Source organism: Xiphophorus hellerii, chromosome 17 (genome assembly GCF_003331165.1).
Source record: "Xiphophorus hellerii strain 12219 chromosome 17, Xiphophorus_hellerii-4.1, whole genome shotgun sequence".
Classification (NCBI taxonomy): Eukaryota; Metazoa; Chordata; class Actinopteri; order Cyprinodontiformes; family Poeciliidae; genus Xiphophorus; species Xiphophorus hellerii.
In genome coordinates, this window is record NC_045688.1 from 16,842,572 (window position 1) to 16,862,328 (window position 19,757).

General features: G+C 38.3%; 1 protein-coding gene across 3 annotated transcripts in view; it reads left to right on the top strand.

The window, feature by feature from the left end:
- LOC116736437 (anoctamin-4) overlaps positions 1-7,446 on the top strand; it is a 46,814-nt gene extending 39,368 nt beyond the window's left edge. For all 3 annotated transcript variants that reach the window (XM_032588883.1, XM_032588881.1, XM_032588884.1), the window contains 10 exons: positions 121-232; positions 1,189-1,246; positions 1,809-1,906; positions 2,469-2,611; positions 4,433-4,585; positions 4,657-4,804; positions 4,919-5,038; positions 5,698-5,803; positions 5,975-6,208; positions 6,919-7,446. In XM_032588883.1, the coding sequence (XP_032444774.1) occupies positions 121-232; positions 1,189-1,246; positions 1,809-1,906; positions 2,469-2,611; positions 4,433-4,585; positions 4,657-4,804; positions 4,919-5,038; positions 5,698-5,803; positions 5,975-6,166 (1,130 nt within the window). In that variant the 3' untranslated portion in view covers positions 6,167-6,208; positions 6,919-7,446. The remainder of the gene's footprint in view (positions 1-120; positions 233-1,188; positions 1,247-1,808; positions 1,907-2,468; positions 2,612-4,432; positions 4,586-4,656; positions 4,805-4,918; positions 5,039-5,697; positions 5,804-5,974; positions 6,209-6,918) is intronic.
- Positions 7,447-19,757: the final 12,311 nt, after the last annotated feature.

Consider the following 19,757-nt stretch of genomic DNA (forward strand, 5'->3'; position numbering starts at 1 on the left):
TGTACAGTTGAGTGACAATAAAATCTGTCTGGGTCTGTAAACTTGTCCATGAGTTGTTGGCGTTCCTGAAACCAGGAACATAAATAAACTGCACTTTATTTCTTTCTCGTGTGGCTACAGAGCAGCCAAGGACGGAGTCAGAGTGGGAGAACAGTTTCACCTTCAAGATGTTCCTCTTTCAGTTCGTCAATCTCAACAGCTCGACTTTCTACATCGCCTTCTTTTTGGGAAGGTGAGGAAGTTTAGCATTACGCTTCTTACATACAACAGGACTGCAGTAAATGTAAAAACAGCCACGTAGTGTGAAACTAATAGTTCTATACGGCAAAAAAAACAAACTTATGAACGGAGATAGAGTCCGAAAAATAAGGAGAAAATTATTTGTAAATGTTGAAATAAAAAAAAGTTGAAATAAAAGTGTTATTGATGTTACAAAAGAGCAATGCTACTTTTGTAATAAATCTGGGTAGCTAACTGTATAAAATTTCAAATGTACAGCAAAACACCCATTGCCAATTGTTTTTGAAATAAACAAATGATAAGGCCACAGCCCTGTTTTGGTGGCTGAGGGAGCCAGGAGCTTTATTTAACAATAACTTTCTGCTGATAACATTAGAAAGTGAGCACACTGCTTTCTTTTAAGCAGAGATGCTAACAGGTCATTAGCAGGAGAACTGTGAAAGAGGAAAATGTAAGCAATCTAAATGATAGCATTAGCTCTACCGCTATGCTAGCTGCTACAGAAAGTTAAAAAATAGCACTTTATAACTCCTACTAAACACTTTTAACAACAAGACTGAACAAAACCAAAACCCCATCTGCCCAACTTCAAGAAATATCTATAAAATTAGAACCAAGTCATAGAAATATGGATGCTGGTCATTTTAGCACATTGCTTGCTCTTGTGAAAGACTTGCTTGTGAAATAAGCAAGTTACTTATTTCTCAGTCATTTGATGTTAGCAATTTGCTAATAAGCTAATTTTCTTGAACAAGCTAGCACATATGTGGATACTTGAGTTACATACAGGTATTAATGGTGTTAAAAAAGTCCTTTATTGATGTTCCTCTGACGTGAAATAATAGAGTTTCTCTGTATCCAACTCGCCTTTCCAGCCCTTTGCTGATCACTTACTGAGTCAGTACAAATGTTTGACTGTGATTGTCAGTAATATTGTTTTATTGACAGATTCACCGGTCGGCCAGGCGCATATCTACGCCTCATCAATCGCTGGAAGCTGGAGGAAGTGAGTTTTCCCATGACGGCATAGCCAAGAATTGTGAATTCACGAAGATAGAAATTAGAAATTGGGCTATTACTGCAAACCCACTCACCAAGCATTTAACCCTCATCTCTAGTAAGTGCTACTTCTGGGAACATGCGAGGAAAATAAAGCCCTGAGGTAGTCCACTGGGACAGAAGGCCTGAGCGGACACTTTTTGCTGCTGAGCTAATGTGCTCCCTCTTGTGACTCTGCAGCTGCAGAAATGGAAAACTCCTCTAATGGGATGAGGACAGTTCATGCCAGCCTTTTGTAGCCGTGCAGAAACATGACTGTGCTCAATGGTTCATGCCGTACATTTCCTTGAAAATCAAAAGATACATTTTGTTCAGCGGATGACGTTTTTGCCAAATAAATGTTTGGCAAAACTGTATGAGGTTCCAGCATACTGGAATTGCTTCATGTTCCCAAGTAATTGTTACTAACAAAACCAAATAGACTAATGATAACTCTCATTAGTGTTCAGGGGTTTTTTTTGTTGTTTTTTTGTAATTGCTGATCTAGTATGTTTTTGTTGCTGCTGCAGTGCCATCCCAGTGGCTGCCTGATTGACCTCTGCATGCAGATGGGCATCATTATGGTACTGAAACAGACGTGGAACAACTTCATGGAGCTCGGCTACCCGTAGGTTCAGGTTCTTTTCATTTTTTTTTTTTTTGCTCAGTTTTGTTATTGCTCTGTGGATGGTCCTAAACATTTACCAGCAGAGTCTTACACTTTCGTAGTAAGACTCCGCTGGTGTTTGATTGCGGTGTGTCTGGCTTCTGGGTGCGATAGAGTAGTTGAAGCAAATGAGAAAACTGAAGCAGGGCCAACCACACTGTCAGGACAAAAAACTTGCTTCTGCTCTCACTAATCACCTTAAATGAACAAACCAGGGCCTACAATATTTAGCTCCCTTACTGATAGAAAACAGTTGGAGAGAAGTGCGCACACCTCCAAATTGTGCATACGGCTACTGGTTGAGGGGGAAAAAAATAGTTCAGCAGCAGTTCAAGAATAAAATGTGCCCGTCCATTCAAAAAAGGTCCTGACATCCTATTTTGAAGATAAGGGAATTGCACAAGCCGTGACTGGTTTATAACCATTTTTAACAACGGTAGAATGGACACTAAGCTAAATAAACACAGTAAACTCTACTTTAGGAGTGACATGTCTGTTGGGTCGCCTTGCATTGTGCTTCCAGGCTCATCCAGAACTGGTGGACTCGACAGAGGTTAAAGAGAGAGCACGGCCACATCCCCAAGGCCAGCCTCCCCCAGTGGGAGCGGGACTACAACCTGCAGTCAATGAACGCGTACGGACTGTTTGATGAGTACCTGAAGATGAGTAAGTCGGCCCTCTATTCGGTTTCTGTTCTATATTCAGCCTCGCAGAAAATATTTCATATCGGGGCTGGGTTTTGAGATGACCTTATACGCGTTACACGGTTTAATCTCTCCCAGTATCATCAAAATATTCAAGCAAAACATTTTTTCATTATGGAGCTGATCTGCTGTACACGTTATGTAATTGTGGCATCCATCTGCTCCGGTATTCGTTGCTGCTTTCCTTTCTCTTCACAGGACGTGGAAACACTCTTTTTTTTTTTTTTTACGCTTGCGTCAGAGTGGAATAAGTTTTAGTGCGGATTAATTAACAAACATGGAAATGATAGGATTGGATTTCATAATAAAGCTTTGTTGAGAAATGGCGCCATACTGTGGATTATTTTGGTATGTAAAGTGGTATTTAAAACTATTTCAGTTGTTTTCATGCAACAAGGATTTAATGAAATAACTCACAATCAAATAAAAATACTATATTCCTTTTAATAAACAGTTTATATGTTGTGAGACTAACTGCACCAAGAATACTTCCATCTAAATAGTACAGAAGCTTTTCAATTAATGGAAAATGGCCATCTGGCTGCTTGGGTAACAAATACATAACATTTATGAAAACTATTTTTATCCCTAAAATATTGTTTGTTGAATTCATTAAAGTTCCCAATAAAGTCAAGTTCTAAGTCAAGATTAAAACTAAAATCTACTGTATTTGTGCTGTGACATAGTTTTTTTTTGTTATTTTTTTTCAATGGTAAAATCATGCCATTCGAGTGAGACAGAAGTTTGTTGATCTTTGTGAGTCAGAGGATAAGAAGAGGCTTAATGTACAGACTTGTCCATATCTACAGTCGGGCAATAATTAAAGAAGTGTAAACTGTGTTCCTCGGGGTTCTTCGCCCCATTTTGTACCTTCAATATTACACGACCCTTTGCAATATCTTCTCTAAATTCCATAACAATTTCAAACACTAAGCAGCTGACATCCAGCTCTTCCTTTCCTCTAAACCCACCTAACCTTTCTCAAATATCTCCCTGAGTAACTGCCTGAGATGAAATGTCAGCTCAACACAAACCTCTTCTAATTAAACAATGACAAAACTCTCCAGATTGCAACAAAGTCAGATCTCTCCAAAGCCTTTTTGTTTTTTTAAAACAATCATTTCTACCATTTCCCTTGGACTTGAGGTTAAAGGTCTGGCGACTAACTCCACTCAGCTCACATTGATACATTGCAGAAATCATCTCTGTCCATCCCTGACTCCCAGCTCCACCAGTATACTCATTTACTTAATGACGGCCTTCTGCATTGATTATTATAACTCTTCTATTGGGTCTCGGTTTCTCTTAACTCTGCCACCTAAATCTCCAGAACCTGCACCACTAGTCATATGACTCCTGTTTCTGGCCTCCTATTCCATACTGAACTCACTTCAAAAGTTGTCTATAACCTTGTTTCTCCAAGCCTCTCTGAACTCATCTGCATCGACACGGTCTTCCTCCATATTTAAATATGCCACCATATGTAGCATATTTATGATTACATATGCAGTTATGTAGTCTTAGAATGGAACAAGTACATCAATCAATGAAGACACTGGGTAGAGCCGTGAATGAAGGAAAACCGTAGCATTGTTTGAAGGGGACGGTTTGGAAAGTTTCTTTCTTTTGGTTGACACTGTTACTTAGATTAGTTGTCATGGAGAAGTCGTAAACATGCTATTGTAGATCTGGAAGTAAACCGGATGATAGAAGATCTTGGAGCCTAAACTACACCTACTGCACTGTTCAACTGGTCAACGAAGACGTGCTGTCTTTGTCTCAGTTTTGCAGTTCGGCTTCACCACCATCTTCGTGGCCGCGTTTCCTTTGGCTCCTCTCTTGGCGCTGATCAACAACATCATCGAGATCCGTTTAGACGCCTACAAGTTCGTCACCCAGTGGCGGCGACCTCTTCCATCACAAGCCAAAGACATTGGTAAGGAAAAGGCTATAAATGCTTTAGTAAAAGACGCTTTATTTTGGTGTCTTAACTATTGTTTGACTCAGGAATCTGGTATGGCATTCTGGAGGGTATCGGCATCTTGTCTGTCATCACCAACGCCTTTGTCATCGCCGTCACCTCGGACTTCATCCCTCGTCTCGTTTATGCCTACAAGTACGGACCGTGTGCCGGTCAGGGTCGAGCAGGGGAGGGGTAAGAGTTATCTTACCTCATAAGAGTTCATCTTTTCTCTTCGTTCCATGCTGCATGGTGTATGATGTCAGTTTCAATACATGTGTTAAATGCTATTTCTTTTCTTTTCCCCAGGTGTATGATGGGTTATGTAAATGCCAGTCTGTCTGTCTTCCGAGTTTCTGACTTTGAGAAGAGATCCCAGCCAAGAACCAATGGTTCTGAACTGTTTGAAGAAGCTGTGAAGTACTGCAGGTGAAGTTTAAAGGACTATGTTATCTGTGTGGTTGTGCCCAAAACACCCGAAAAAAAGGGGAAGCCTCAAAACATGTTTTTACGTATGTTTTATAGATGCAACAATTAGAGTTCTGTGGCGATTTCTGATCTTTGGTATTTTGATTAGCAACACATTGTCAATTGAAGTTCACATTTTAATCCGTCTTCAGCAATTTATTTCTTAACTAGCAAAACCAACATGGCGGGCATGTTGGTTTTGACGTTTACAATGACTAATTGTGAACGTCAGTCATTCTGTCGCTCTATCGATCCTGTCCAGAACTCTTAAGATATCCAAAATGCTACCAACATTTTTAAATTAATAATTAATGTAAGCGTCCTCTCACCCCTCACCGATGCTGAAAATCACTAATATCAAATCTTCTTCCCTCATTGACAATGTCCACTCTGAAGAGTGTTATGGTTAGCACAAATTGGTTGGTATGGTGCGTTTTAATGATCGGGAAAGGATTGGGTTTTCAACTCTGTATCTAATTTTTTGGTGCATCTCTACTGTTTTGCATTTCCAAATACAAATACAGGATATGTCTTTCCAAATAGTAGGAGAAATCAGACAAATGGAAGTGCTTTTTGTGTGACCTCAGTGATTGTTTCTTTTGTTTTACCTTACTCAATAGGTATCGGGATTACAGGGAGCCTCCGGACTCAACTGAGCCATACACCTACACTCTGCAGTTCTGGCACGTCCTGGCAGCCCGGCTGGCGTTCATTATTGTTTTTGAGGTCTGTTTGTGCGGATCCTAATTGCATTATTTTGTTCTTGTTGCAGACAAGCATCTGAAAATGTTTATTCCAAACCTCCTCACTCAGTATTAGTTTAACAGTCGAGTTCATTGACACATTTCACTGAAAATGGGGTTTAATTGACATCATGATCTGATTCGGTTTCCACAGCATATGGTCTTCGCCATAAAGACCCTGATTGCATACCTAATCCCGGACCTGCCCAAGGACCTGCGGGACCGGATGCGCCGAGAGAAGTACCTGATCCAGGAGATGATGTATGAGGCCGAGTTGGAGAGATTGCAGAAGGAGAAAGATGAGAAGAAGAAGAAAGACAGGGCCCACCATAAGGAATGGCCTTGAATACAACTGTCTGCTACATTCTTGGATTGGTTGTAAAAGAAAGTAATTATCTTCTTTGTAAGATCATTAGTGTTCTGTTGATTTTTTTTTTAATGTTTTTAAAACTAAGTCAATTATATATTCAATATTTTTTCCTCTATTTTTTTCATGTGGGGTCAGATACTTCCTTTTAACACTTTTAAGGCCAAAAATGGCTTACAAAAGTGATTTTTGGCGTTTTTACCGCATTGTTCCAGATTCAGCTCACTTCCATTGTAGATCGGTCGACAAAAGACATAAATACACTCAACCACCACAAACCCCTCCAAAGATTTTTCCATTCCTGATATGATGATTGCTAATTTTTCTATGAAATGATTCAATAAATATCTGAATCTAATGCTAAAACAGAAAAAAAATTGCAGCTGAATTAAAAAAAAAAATAGAAGTAAAAAATATGAAGTCGTCTATTTCAGACCAACATTTATTTATTTTTTTTTCTTTTTACCAAATATTTGATGGTCATTATAGAGATTTAAATTAGGGCCATAATGTTGGTTCAAAAAAGAAATTGAAACTGAAAAAACAAATCTTGAATCTGATATGTAATTTCGAACATTTCAGTTTCAAATCTCTTTTTCATTTAGATTTTCTTTCTTTTCTTTTCAACAAACTTTATGGCCCCAATTTAGCTCCATAGAAGACGCTTTAAAATCAGCCTTTTCTCATTTCCAGGCTTTCAATTGATGTTTTTTTTTTTTTTTTTTTTACAGTGGAGGAGTTCTGCATGTACTGGATCGTCAAGTCTTCCTCCTGCCATGTTAGACCAGCACCTCCTGTTGGACAATTACAGAACTGCATCTAACACAGAGCGACCATGGAGCCTCTGTGTCAGAACTCCTCAGCACACGGGACTTTTGGCAGCCAATTTTGCAACTTTTTCTCTCTTGTTCAGACTTTTAGCAGTATTTGGCTTCAGCTCCTGAATGTAGATTACAAGCAAGAATAAAACTTTATTCCTTTGTAGGCGACTGGAGCTGCTCTGCGGAGCGTAACGAATGATGAACCTTGTTTACATTTCTCCTTGTTCTGGGAGTTTACATTTTTTGTTTTTGCTTTATTGTAAATAAAATGTTGAAATGAATGAATGTCAGGCCGTACGCTCTGCTGTAGTGTAGTGCAATAACAATAAAAGTCACATAGATGAGGTTTCTTCTATTGATGCTGCTGTGGTACTTTCTACAGTTTGCTGTAAACAGAGGCTCAGATTAATACCTGCAGTAATAAACATTTATTTTGAGTCCCTTTGTGTTGTTATTCTTTTATTAAATGTTCAAATTGATGCTAATGTTATTAGAGTAAAATCTTTCAAGACAATTGCAAAACAAGCCATTCTAAAAAGTAGTCAATTTATAAGTCAAACTATATTATTTAAAATGATTTATCTTTAGCTGATTTAATTTTGATGCCTTCACATGAGTCAGCTTTTTTTTTTTTTTTTAATTATTAAAATTATTTTGTAGTCTCAGTAAATGTTTCACGTAGTACCATAAAATTCCAAGAAGAATGTTTCACGTAGGAAGATCATTAGTGGCGCACGTCGTCCTCCTCCTCCGTTGTTTTTTTTTTTTTTTTTTGTAAAATAAATGGCCAAAATAAATGAGGCGACAATTTAATGTTTATACAATAGCTTTAGCACAAACTGTTTGTGTTTTCTTGTGACCGAGTTCTTCTTAAACATCATAAATCCATTTTGGTCTGAGCACCTCTTGGACTAGCCGGTAGCTAAACGAAGATACCAAAGAGAGTTAGCTACACCAGGTAAGACTTCACTTCTAAACTCCTGAACTACCACTTTTACTTTTCTGCTGGAATATTGTGTTTTTGTCTTTCACTGTTATTATTTTTCAGTGTTGTTTGTGATCAATTTCGTAATTTTTTTATGTTTATTTTAACAACTGCGTGAAAGGGTCTAGCGATGAGAATTAGCGTAATTTTAGCTAAGTCGGGTACGGCGCTCGGCACGCTCATTAATGTGCGCTGACAAAAAAAATAAGGTAAAATTGAAATTTGGATTTAAAATTAAAAATAATGAACTATATTAAATGAATGAAATAAAAATAAAGAATTAAAAATAACTAAAAACATAAATGTATATATTTGGAAAAAATTCAGAGGTATAATTTTTGAAAAACCTTGTTTTCTTCCTCACCACCAGATGGGGCTAGAGCCCGTTTCCGTGATCTATGGCAGTTGGGAGGATTTAACATGGGATATTTGGGAAACAGGGTTACGGTTTAAGATAAATTAAGGGGAATTAATTGTATGTAAAGTTAATGACTTCTATTTAATTAACCTGACTGTACCTAAGCAGGGGATAGCTTATGTTGGTGTTAAAGTGAGAAGAGGGGAATCGTGAGACGTGTTGAGCTTCCTAATCGTTTTTAATCAGCTCATTTCCCCACTCTATATTTCAGGAACATTTTTACTGACTGCTGTTCTCTCACCACTCTCATTGTGACCGGCAACGTGCTGCGGACATTCCTGTAGGTCCATTTTATTTCCCAAACACGTGTTTATCCAACAGGATATCGTTCTGAACATCAAAGTAATCATAGATTAGAGATCAGAGGCTTGTCTTCCAACATGGATTACTCAGCAGCAGCAGCGCTCCTGCAACAACAACAAAAAATCCTCAATTTTCATTAGTAAAAGCAGGGGACAGAAGAGGCAAACTGTGTTTTGTTCTCTATTGGTGCAACTCCTCTCCCCTATAAGAGGATTATCTCTGACATACGCTAAGGGGTTACATAAGGCTGCCAGAGGATAATATCTGACATTTCCTCATATCCTGTATTTTGGCAGCTCCCATGTGGAATTGGTGTAGCGTAATGAGGTATGACGAAACAGTGGCTGTATGGCATAAAAGGCAACAGGACCGGTCGGCGAGAGAATTACTTAGAGAAACGCTCATGAGAGCTACCACGGTAGTGGCGGCATCATGCCGTGTGGATGATTTTCATTTTTTGGAAGAGACAAGGAAGCAGGTCGGAGTTGATGGAAAGCTAGACGGAGCTACATGGGAGAAACCCGGTAGGCTCAGCCATGTGTTAGACTGGCCCAGTCAAAGTCCAAATCCACCTTTTTTTAAAAATCAGCGGTAATTCTAGAAAATATATCTTCACAGGTGCTAAATCCAGTTTAACGCTTAAAGAATTTCAGCTGCAACTGCAGTAGAGGTTTTTTGACTTGATCTCGCGTAAAGAAGGCACCTGCAGAGCTGTTGTCGGCCAGTTGCCATGGCAACAGGTCAGCGTGCAGCATTCAAGAATACTGTATTGGTCCCGAAGGGAAATTAAATGTCGTTGTAACTCATATAATTAAAGAGTTGTTGAATATGGTGATGGCAAAAGGAAACACTCGCTGTGTTTCCGTGGACCAAAACAATTCCACAATTTGACATTTGTAAAATAAGTTAGCTCAATGAAAACTTGCCAATTATGAGTTTCCGTTAAGGAAAAGGAAAGTTTTGGTGAAAGGATGAAGTGTTTTTTTTTTTTTTTGGAAGCATCAAATTTGGTTATTTTGTAAAAGGGCAAAGGAAACACTTTTTTCTGCATCACACAAGGGACATGATCAACAACAGGAAGTTGTTGATCAAGTCAAAAACCACGATGACAAGCAGTAGTTGGAGGATAATGGTGCGACATGTTTTTCATTTACTTATCCTGCGAACAAACTTATTCATGTGTCATTTTTAACCGTGTTTCTTATTTAACAGAAACTTTGCAATTGCAAAATTGTGTTTTTGTCCACGTTAGTGGAACATCGACAGAGTTTTGGGCACATTTGTAATGGAAACGCAGCTACTGTCTCATCAAAGAAACCCGCTTGAGGAAACCTGGGTGTGTGCTTGTCTCTGATCTGATCTAAAAGCGCCTTCTTGGTTCAAAAAGATCTGCCTTCAATATTAAGGATACAACAGTCATAAAAGATGTGCTTTCATTAGATTACGTCATGTTGCTAAACCCTTCTTGAATGTCTCTATCTGCACTTTCATTAAGAATACAAATGCCTGATGCAGACTGTTTTTATTTCTTTAATTCATTCTGCTTTATTTTACATTGTGTTATGATTTATTCTATATAATATAAAGTAATGTAGAGTTAACAAACTTTAACTGACATATTTTTACCCTGTGGAAACTTATGTATATATGGTAAATGGTAAGTAATCAACGGCGTAGCAAATCACACGTTTCGTCTCATCTATAACCTCCATTATTCTTATTGTCCAGCCTTACGCATCAGGAATGCAGCTTGTTTGCGCACAGTGAGACCCCCATGTCTCATCCTGGACCTTCACTGCAAACACCTGAGCGGGAAAAAAAAGGGAACGAAGGGAAAAAGGAATCATAAATCTCCTGCTGTGACTTGGGTTTCGGTTGCCGGGGCAACGCAGCTGACAAATCAATCACCATTTCCATTCATCTTTTTCCTCTCTTCTCTATCTTTCTTTCAGTGTCATTTCCTCCGTCCCTTCTTTACACAGTCACTGCTAGAAGGCGCAGGAAGTAAACAATGGAGACAGATTCTCCATTACTACGTGATATATATTTTTATATTTTGTGTTTTTAAAGTTAGACTGTATTTTCTGTTGTGAGTAAAACTACAGGTTACTGATTTCTTCTTCTTTTTGGTTAATCTATTTTACTCCTGTGACTTCTACACATGTAATTGTGCAGTTTGACTTTTCGACAATGAATTTGCTTAATGGAAATATGCCAGTTTTGATAGAAAGAAAAAAAAAAAAGGGCAAGTTTTCAATTAAAAGTTTATTGAAAACAAGCCAATAAACCAATTTTGGCCATATCAAAATTGGTTTATTTAGCAAAACTGCACTGGAAACAGCCAGTGGCAACCAAACGTTGCCACGGGTCAAAACCACAAAAAGGGGACAACAGGAAGTAGGAGGAACATGTTTTTAACTACTAAAAGCGTGAGCAAACTTATTCACGTGTGATTTTAATCGCATTTCTTATTTAACGGAAATGGCGCCGTTGCAGTATTGTGTGTTTTTTCGACATAAGAGGAATATTGACAAAATTTAGCTTTGTTTCAGATTAGTGGCACATAAATACCAAATGCTGCTTCTCCATGTTCGCTTCTGGTTCTGGGGATCCAGAGTACAGCAGAACCAGGAGTGGTCTGGAAGGTTAATACAACAACAAGATATATCTTTCTAGGCAACGATGAGTTGACGACAAAGATAAAACTAAATTACAAAAGGATTTGGAAGTATCTATACGAGTTTGACACCCTGTACAACACATTTCTCTCTGTATTCCAACCACATCCTCTGTTGCTCTTTGTTATCCAACGAGGGGAAGGCGCCAGGCAGGGAGCTGTCTCCAAACTTTTTATCTTTCATTATGGATGAGGAGCTGTGTGACGCTATGGAAATCATTACGAGAGGTGATTGCACTGAAGACTTGACCGTCTCTCTCTCTCTCTCTCTCTCACTATTTTCTCTCTTTGACATAACCAATGAAAGTTTTACTTTTGAGGTCCCGTTGGCAGGTTAATGTATATTATGTTGAATGATAATAAGAAAAATCATCCTCAGACTACTGCGCAAAAGAAAAGCTCTTCATAAAGTAGAAAGTTGGAAATTAAAAAGTTGTTTCCAACGTGTAGTCGATAATGGTTCAATAATTTACCTTTAGAGTTAGCATAACAGCGCTAAAAATAAATTTGTATACAGTTATGCTACACTAAGCTAGTCGTATTACTAGAAAAATCAGCTACTGTAACATTGTATTTGTGGCAAGACATGAAAATTGATATTCACATTTGATTTCCGTCCAGTCCGACTGACCTTGACCTCTTTTGTGAAGAAGAATGAGCAAAAATATCAGACTTTAGATATGCAACATTGCTGGGAGAAAACCCAGAAAGATCTTCTATAAGGTACTCAGCAAATTACAAGGTGTTCCAATGCATTTAAAGAGACAGAACGATGTTCAGAAAAATGTTTTATACAAAGTAATCTAACAATTATTTTAGCCAAATTAGCGTCAGAATGAGCAGGGTAAAGTAGCAGGTTTTCAATGAAATTCAGTCTGATGTCAAGTCCAAAATAAAATCCAAACTAGAAAAGTGGTATTTTGAAAAAAGTAATCTTGAACGTAATTGAAAGCGGCTGTTGTTTTCTGTTGGACTTGATGGGTTTCGTGTTTTCGCCATCCCAGCTTGCTGTAAATGCTTCACATCCTGCAGCGCCGGACTGATATTAAAACCTTCAGAGACATCGGAAAAGCCAGGTACTGCCATTCCCAGCCTGCGAGCCTGTTTCCACACTGAAATATTGGATGTGACCAGAAAGGGCAGCGCTGTCATCGCCTGCCTCAGAGACAGAGGAAATTACTTCACAGATAAGGCTCTCTCTCCTTTTCACCCTGTTTCTATGGAATCTGGGTCAGCAACAGGGAACGCACTGGACACAAGTTGTATTTGGAAGTGTCGATAATAACTGCTTTAAAACTCCAGTATGTAACTTTAATAAAAAAAAAATATTTTCTTACATTTTTTGTTGGAAATGTCACTATGTCATGACAGTATAGTGTGAGACAGATAACCTGTGCCTTCTCTCCGAAACAACCAATCGGAGCCAGAAGGGGAAAAAAATTGTAGTTGGACTTTTATATCAGGCATAAAGAATTTTTATAGTGTTGGTTCCCTCAAACAGTGGTCCCCAAGAAAAAGAGCCATATTTGAACATGTTAACCAAGTCATTAATTGCAAGTCATTAATTATGATTATGATTGTTAGTGATAAAACTGTTTCTGAAATAATTTTTGATTCAGAAACCAAATTTTCTATTCAAATTGTTTAGAGATTCTGTTTTAAATTACGTGACAAGAGGAATAGAGAGGGTAAACGTATAGAAAATTTATTTAAAACAATTTTACAAGATCCAATACTGTATCAAATTCCATTGCCAAATTAGGTTTGTGCACCTAAACTACCAGTTAGCTTAGCTCCCTGGCTTTTTCTGAAATAAAAAAATATGAAAGTATTATTCAAAATATATACGGCGGGCAAGCGCCCGTGTAATGCAAATGTGCAAAGACATACAATTTAAATCGATTTTTGAGCACTGTGAATCCCCAAGACCAGGACTTGCGATTTTTTTTTAAAGAACCTATTATTTTTTTGTTTGAAGTATTTATTTTTTTCGCTTAATAAAAAAAGAAACTTGTTCACTGCTTGGTAAAGTACAATTTACAATGTAACCCAAAATGAATCACCTCGCATTGCCTACAGCTGAAAGCCCATGTAAAATTAAAGCTTCATAATGTTTTCAAACCTGTAAAATCCCCTTTTTTTAAAAAAAAAAAAAAAGCTTGTCCTTCACATTTTATCCCCTGCACGTCTTTAATACAAAAGTTAGTTTCACTCTGATCCACAGTCATAATATTTCCATCTCACTGTGGGCTAAACACCCCTTCAACAAATAGCTGCCATCAGTCTCTGAGCTCTGAATCACGTTCCCTCCCGTGTTTTCCTCCTCCGCTCCCTCTGATATGCACCTTAAACCGAGGCTTTTTACCAGATGAAACATCCATTCTCTCCACTAAGCCCTCTCTTGTTTTCGGCTGAAGCACTTCATCGTTCTAAGCTTTCAAGCGCGCCGATTTCTACTCGTGGTGAGCTGAAATCTTGTTGCCCGCGCAGCGTCAAGCGTTGCCTTCAATTTTCTGTTCTGATTGTCCCATTATGAGGACAGCCGTGGATCAGGCTGTATGGATCGACCAAGAATGAAAGGACATGACACAATAACACATTTTTAAATTTAAAAATTGCTGCACCTATCCTGGCTATGCCTACTATAAAGGCATTAATTATTTTAGGCCCACATTTCATAAACTACTGGTGTTACCTGGGCAGTTTTATGTATATGTTTTGTTGAGCTTTACATCATGTTATAATGTTATTCCCTCATCAAAAAACATACCTTGTCATGATTCTTTTCGTGGATGTTTGAGAAATCCTTTAATCTCCACGGCAACCATTAAGCCGTGCAAAAATGCCTTGTTGGACCTAACCCCGCCTTCCCTGCGCAGCTCCTCCTCTGAGCTGCAGTTTATAAGCTGAGCTTCAAAATCACAGAGCACTCCTCCCCGGTGGCTCCCCCACTCAGCTCCTTCAAACTAGCCAGCAGTAATTAGCAAACATCTGGTGGAAAGGCGCATCTTCTGAGCTCAATATTCAAGATATTTCTCAGAGCAACACTGGTAAAAACGTTAAAAAGTTAATAGAGGAGCCATGTGGTAATGACTTCCTGAAGGCGGAGTTTCAAAAAGAGCAGGAGCTACTTAAAGAGACAGAGACCCAATTTCAAAGCGTTAGATTCCGATGTCAAATTATTTTTAAGCCATGTTTGATGTATATGGAGCATTTTTATAACAAGTGAAGGTAACGTGGTTACTTGATTGTGCTATTGAAATACATAATACTGCCCTTTAAGTATTGCAAGGCAAATACAAGCTAACTTATGTAGCTCTATTAAGCACCAAGTAGTAATTAGAGCTGAAAGTAGTTCTTATAATCTATTAAATCTGACTCTATTGGACCAACAGGACATGTAATAATTTGTCTATGCCTTATTCATCATTCACTAATGTTAGGGTATTGGCCTCCTCTGTTTTATTAAACAAGGATAGCTGGCTGGGTGTTAACATTGCAGATTTTTATTTTATTCGTCTTGCGTTCAGATTTGCCGACTATAACGGTGGTGTCTTCAATTATAACGATAACAGCTGGTAGTAAATTAGTTCAAATGGAACCATTAAAAAGAGCCAACGTGCTGCCAGTGCCTTCCCTCTGAGATGAACTCAAACAGCTCAGTGGTGCTGCTCACCTCTCTTCTCAAAGAAATGAGTAGGCAGCTGCTTCCCCTTACTTAATTTTCTCTCCATCTCCTTTTTTTCCTCTCTCTTTCTGTGAATTTTGTTTCTTGAGGAAAGACGCTAATTTCTGAGGGAACAAAAAACTCAGAAAGAAAGTCCAAACCTTTGAAAACGCAGAATGTAGCCCTCCGCTGAGCCTTCGTCCAATTCTCAATTAGCATGTCTCCCCATCTGCCCGTCCCTTTGAGCCCTTCCTTCGCTAAACCTTTAAATTCATATCTTTGTTGCGAGGTTCTTGCTAATAAAAATGTGTTTACTGATCTGTCAAGCATTCAGGCATGACAGAAAAGCAAACGGAAGACATAATTAAGAGCCAAATGCGTTTTCACAGCCGTATTTTGCCAATGCGACTTCAAAATAAGCATGTGCTGCAAACATTACTGGATCAACGCCACACGATATCAATATCTGCAGATTGTTTGGATCTTGGATGAAATTTGCGTCTTAAAAGTCCTTTGCAGATTAGAAACTAGAGCCTTTTTCAGTACAGGACTGCCTAAAAGTATCCAGATTTCTGATAGACTGGATTAGAGACGATCCATCAACAACACGAGTAAGAACCCGAGGTTAATTAAACAAAGGGAACAATTTGCTAAATGGATCCATTGTCTTTTTTTTGTTTTTCATTACTGTTCTTATTTTAGTTCCAGCCCACACTTCCATTCTGTGCAGGTGAATTATGAATAGTCAGGAAATGACTGCATTTACATTAGACTCGTAGAGTAAATGATTCTGTAGTGCTGGGTAATACATCCACATGCAATTACTGCATATTTAATAGGATCTGTGATTAATACAGAACTTTGGACCACAAATTCCAAAGTTCTACTACAACTATGACAATAGTAATTAACTGAACACAAAACACTTTGCCATAAAGACAACAGGAGGCTATTACTGACATTGTTGCAAACTACTCTGTTGGACTATTAATACTGATTGTATAGTAATTTGTTGAAATTCAAAAAAGACTAATTTCGCATGTTTACTACAATTTGCTCGACTCAATTCTCGCTTCAGAGCACAGTCTGGACTTTCTCCCATTCACTTGGATTCCTCCAAAAGAATTTCTACCCAGCCAATCAGAGAAATGGAGACGTTTTGAACAATGATGTCAATTTTCTGCGCTGTTTTGGAATTGTAGTCTGCCTGTAGTTTTAGCAATTGCTTTTTACCAGGCTAGGGGGAAGGATTGCCCTTTTTTGTTCTAAAATCAATTGCAAAATTACAACATTTGCTTTACAGAATCTGTAGGAAACAATCAGTCCTGGATTCACTAAACTATACATGTATTTTCTTTTTATGTCCTACAAAATTCTAAAGTAGGCCTGAAAAGGCATTGTCAAGATTTTTTTTAAGACTTTCTGACCGTTATTGAATCATCCAGTCTCAGTATTTTCACTTTCCAACAAACTGTTAAGTAGCCCTTCAAAGCAGAGACAGACTTCATAGCCATTAGCAGCTAATGGTTAACCAATCACGGTATCTTCACACTGCCTGCTAATCATTTAAATCATTTCTCATGCTGTTGTCATTTTTTCTTATGCCTATACATTTCTTAGATATGCTTCCATATAAACAAGTTAGCCATTTACTGCCTAAAAAATGAAAACAAAACTTCTTAGATTTGCTGATTTTCTTCATTCTCGTCCATGAAAAATAAGTCACCTAACTGAGAGCAGCAGATCAGAAACCCTCTCTCTGTAACAACATAGATTTTTATCTGCTGAATAGCAGTGGAAAATGTGTTCCAGGCTTTTGTAGAGGACTGACACCAACAGCACGTTGAGAAGGTCACGCTACCGACCTGTGAAAAGCTACATGTCACGACAAAGTAAACAGGAATACCTCAGGCGTCTGTTTGGCACCTGCCTTAAAACTGCTTCCTGTACGAGCTTATGGCATTTGCAAAATTTCTTTTCTGACATTCTAACACTAAATTTGTTTTCTTTAATATTTAGTTTCTACAAAACTTAGCTAGCTGCATGCGGTACCCCAAATGCTCATAATAAATCGTTTAATAAAAACCTTTTCCACATATTGTGACATAAATTCCCTACAATTCAAATAAAAACTTTTATCTTTGGGAGAAAATATAAAACGGAAAAGATGGCTTGCATATGGGTACACCTTCCTAAATTAATACTTGTGGTTGTGACAAAGATAAGGTTTTGCCACAGTGGATGGAGTGATGAATATGTCCACAAAGCCACCAACCTGGACTGAAAAACCTGCAAGATGGTTGAGGACAAAGTGAGATTTTATTTTTCATGCATCCAAATCAACAAAAATGACCGCATGAGGAAATGTATGTCCTATTCAAAGTAAGGAACTAAATCTATGCAATCACCAGGGACAAGAGATGACTTCACAATCTGATAGATTTGGAAGACTTGCCAGATAGTGGACAATGGTTAAAGCTTAAACAAAAGTAAGTAAATTTATGTGAACTGATAATTTTATTTTTTTTAAACGTTGCGATATTGGTGGCAAAAGCCAAAGTGATTTATAATGGTCTTATGTTTTTCAATCACAAAAAGCGAACAGTTTAACTAGACTCTGAAGAGCCGCTGTAAAAGGCTCAGTGTTTTGCGGTAGCCTCGGCAGAAGCCTGTAAGAGGATTTCTGGAAAGGCGATTTGTTAACTAAAAGGTTGTCTGTCATTATTAAATCCTTCTGATGTAACATGACTTTTTTTTTTTTTTCACCCAAACCTCTTTTGATTTATATCCCACTAATACCAAAAACACGAGGCAAAACGCAGCGGCCAAACATGACAGGACAAACGTGTCGTTCTTGGATATAGTGCAGAACTCGCCTCCAGCACCGAGACATTTTATTCCACTTTCATTCATCATGACAAAATGTCACCTTTGCTCCTTTCTTCTTGACCATAAAACAGAAAAGAAAACCTGGTTAGGACAGCGTTAGCTAGCATGGACATGTGTAGCAGGAGAAACATTAGCAGATGTGGTGATATGCTGCAAATGATCCCACACGTTCAGACATCAGACAAAGGAAAGATGGAGAAATGTGGGTCACGGTGAGCTCTAGGGCATTCAAGCGAACATCTCTTTGATTTGTGTGATAGTGATCTGGGCTGACTGAAGTCTCCGGGCCAAGCCCAAACACTCCTTCTGTCCTAGCAGATACAGATCGATCTTCAGGGAATCTGTCCAGCGATGCAACAAGGTGGTCGGGATGTAGGCAAATACATTTTCCACAATATCCATAAAGATTAAATTGTCAAGTGTTTGCCTTGCCGCTGTAGCCACAAAAAAATATTCGAATGTTTGGACCTGAACTTCAATGGCCCTTTAAGGAAGAGCAGAATAAACTGTATTCATGTCATGATTTATCCTCGTAAGCTATAAAATTTTATCTTCCGCAGCTTAGAGGTCTGCCCAAAAAGTCGCAGTGGATAAGTACCTTTGAGCATGGCGTTTACAAATGGAAAATTTTACACCTTGCATTGCAATTGCATCTGAAGATTTGCATAATGAAGGATGCATGTTGCGTGACTCTAAACATGAGGAAATACAGGAAATTTCTTGGAACATTATCTCCCGCTAGGTTTGAATAGTACATGTAAACTGGGATCAAGGGTGTGTAGTTAACAGTGTTCAACTGGGCAGCTATTTACTTTAGCTGTGATGTTACTTGTGCTTTTTTTCCATATGCAAAGGGGCAGTATTATGTGTTTTCCAGCTACGTAGTGCAATTTTGTAGCATAATCAAGTAAGTGTTGGTATAAAATTCAGTTGTTTAAATTTTTATAAATATCAAATATGACTTAAAAAAAATTTACTTTGTCATTTAACACATTGACATTGGGAGTCGCAAAGGAGGGGCTCTGAACCTAGGAAACTGCAGCTCCGAGGAGGAGAAACATCTCAAAAGTAGAGTTAGGACCACTGAGGCTGAGTGGTTGCCACGAGAGATTGAAGGATTTCTCAAATAGTATGGCACTCTGAGTAACATCTTTGAATCATCAGGAAACAACGATCCAAGCCATGGCCAGTGACTCATGCATCCTAATTGTCCCATCAGTGCCCTTAATGGTCCGATTAGAGTAATTTTTCTGACTAGAACTTATGAGCCTCTTACTTACAAACATGTTCAGAACTGAACATGTTTCTGATTCAGAGGCAGAACCTCAGCAGGAAGCAATAGCTCTCCTTACTTGAAAAATAGACTTCATGGGTCAATAATGTACCTGGTCTTGAGATGGTGGCAAAGTGTACATTGAATACACTCTTTCTTTAAACACACTTAACTCGGCTTATATTCTTCTGTTTGAGATCCTTATAAGTCATGTTTTTAGATAACCCAGTATGGCTAGTAACTGGTGTAAAAGCAATTTGCATAATATTGGAAGACCTGAAATGGTTTAGTGCCATTTACTCTGATTCCTTGTCAAAAACTTCTGTGTATCTGAGTCGCAACACTCATTATTACTAGATTATTGCCCTACTGGAAGAACCTGAAGCTTGGAGCCAATAGCTGAGTTTCCTTAACAAATGTGCGCAAAAACTCGCAATTTTGCAATTACGGTGTTTCAATTAAATATGAAACGCAATTGAAATCACACACGAATAAGTGTGTTCATGTAATAAGTCATTAAAAAACATGTTGTGCCAT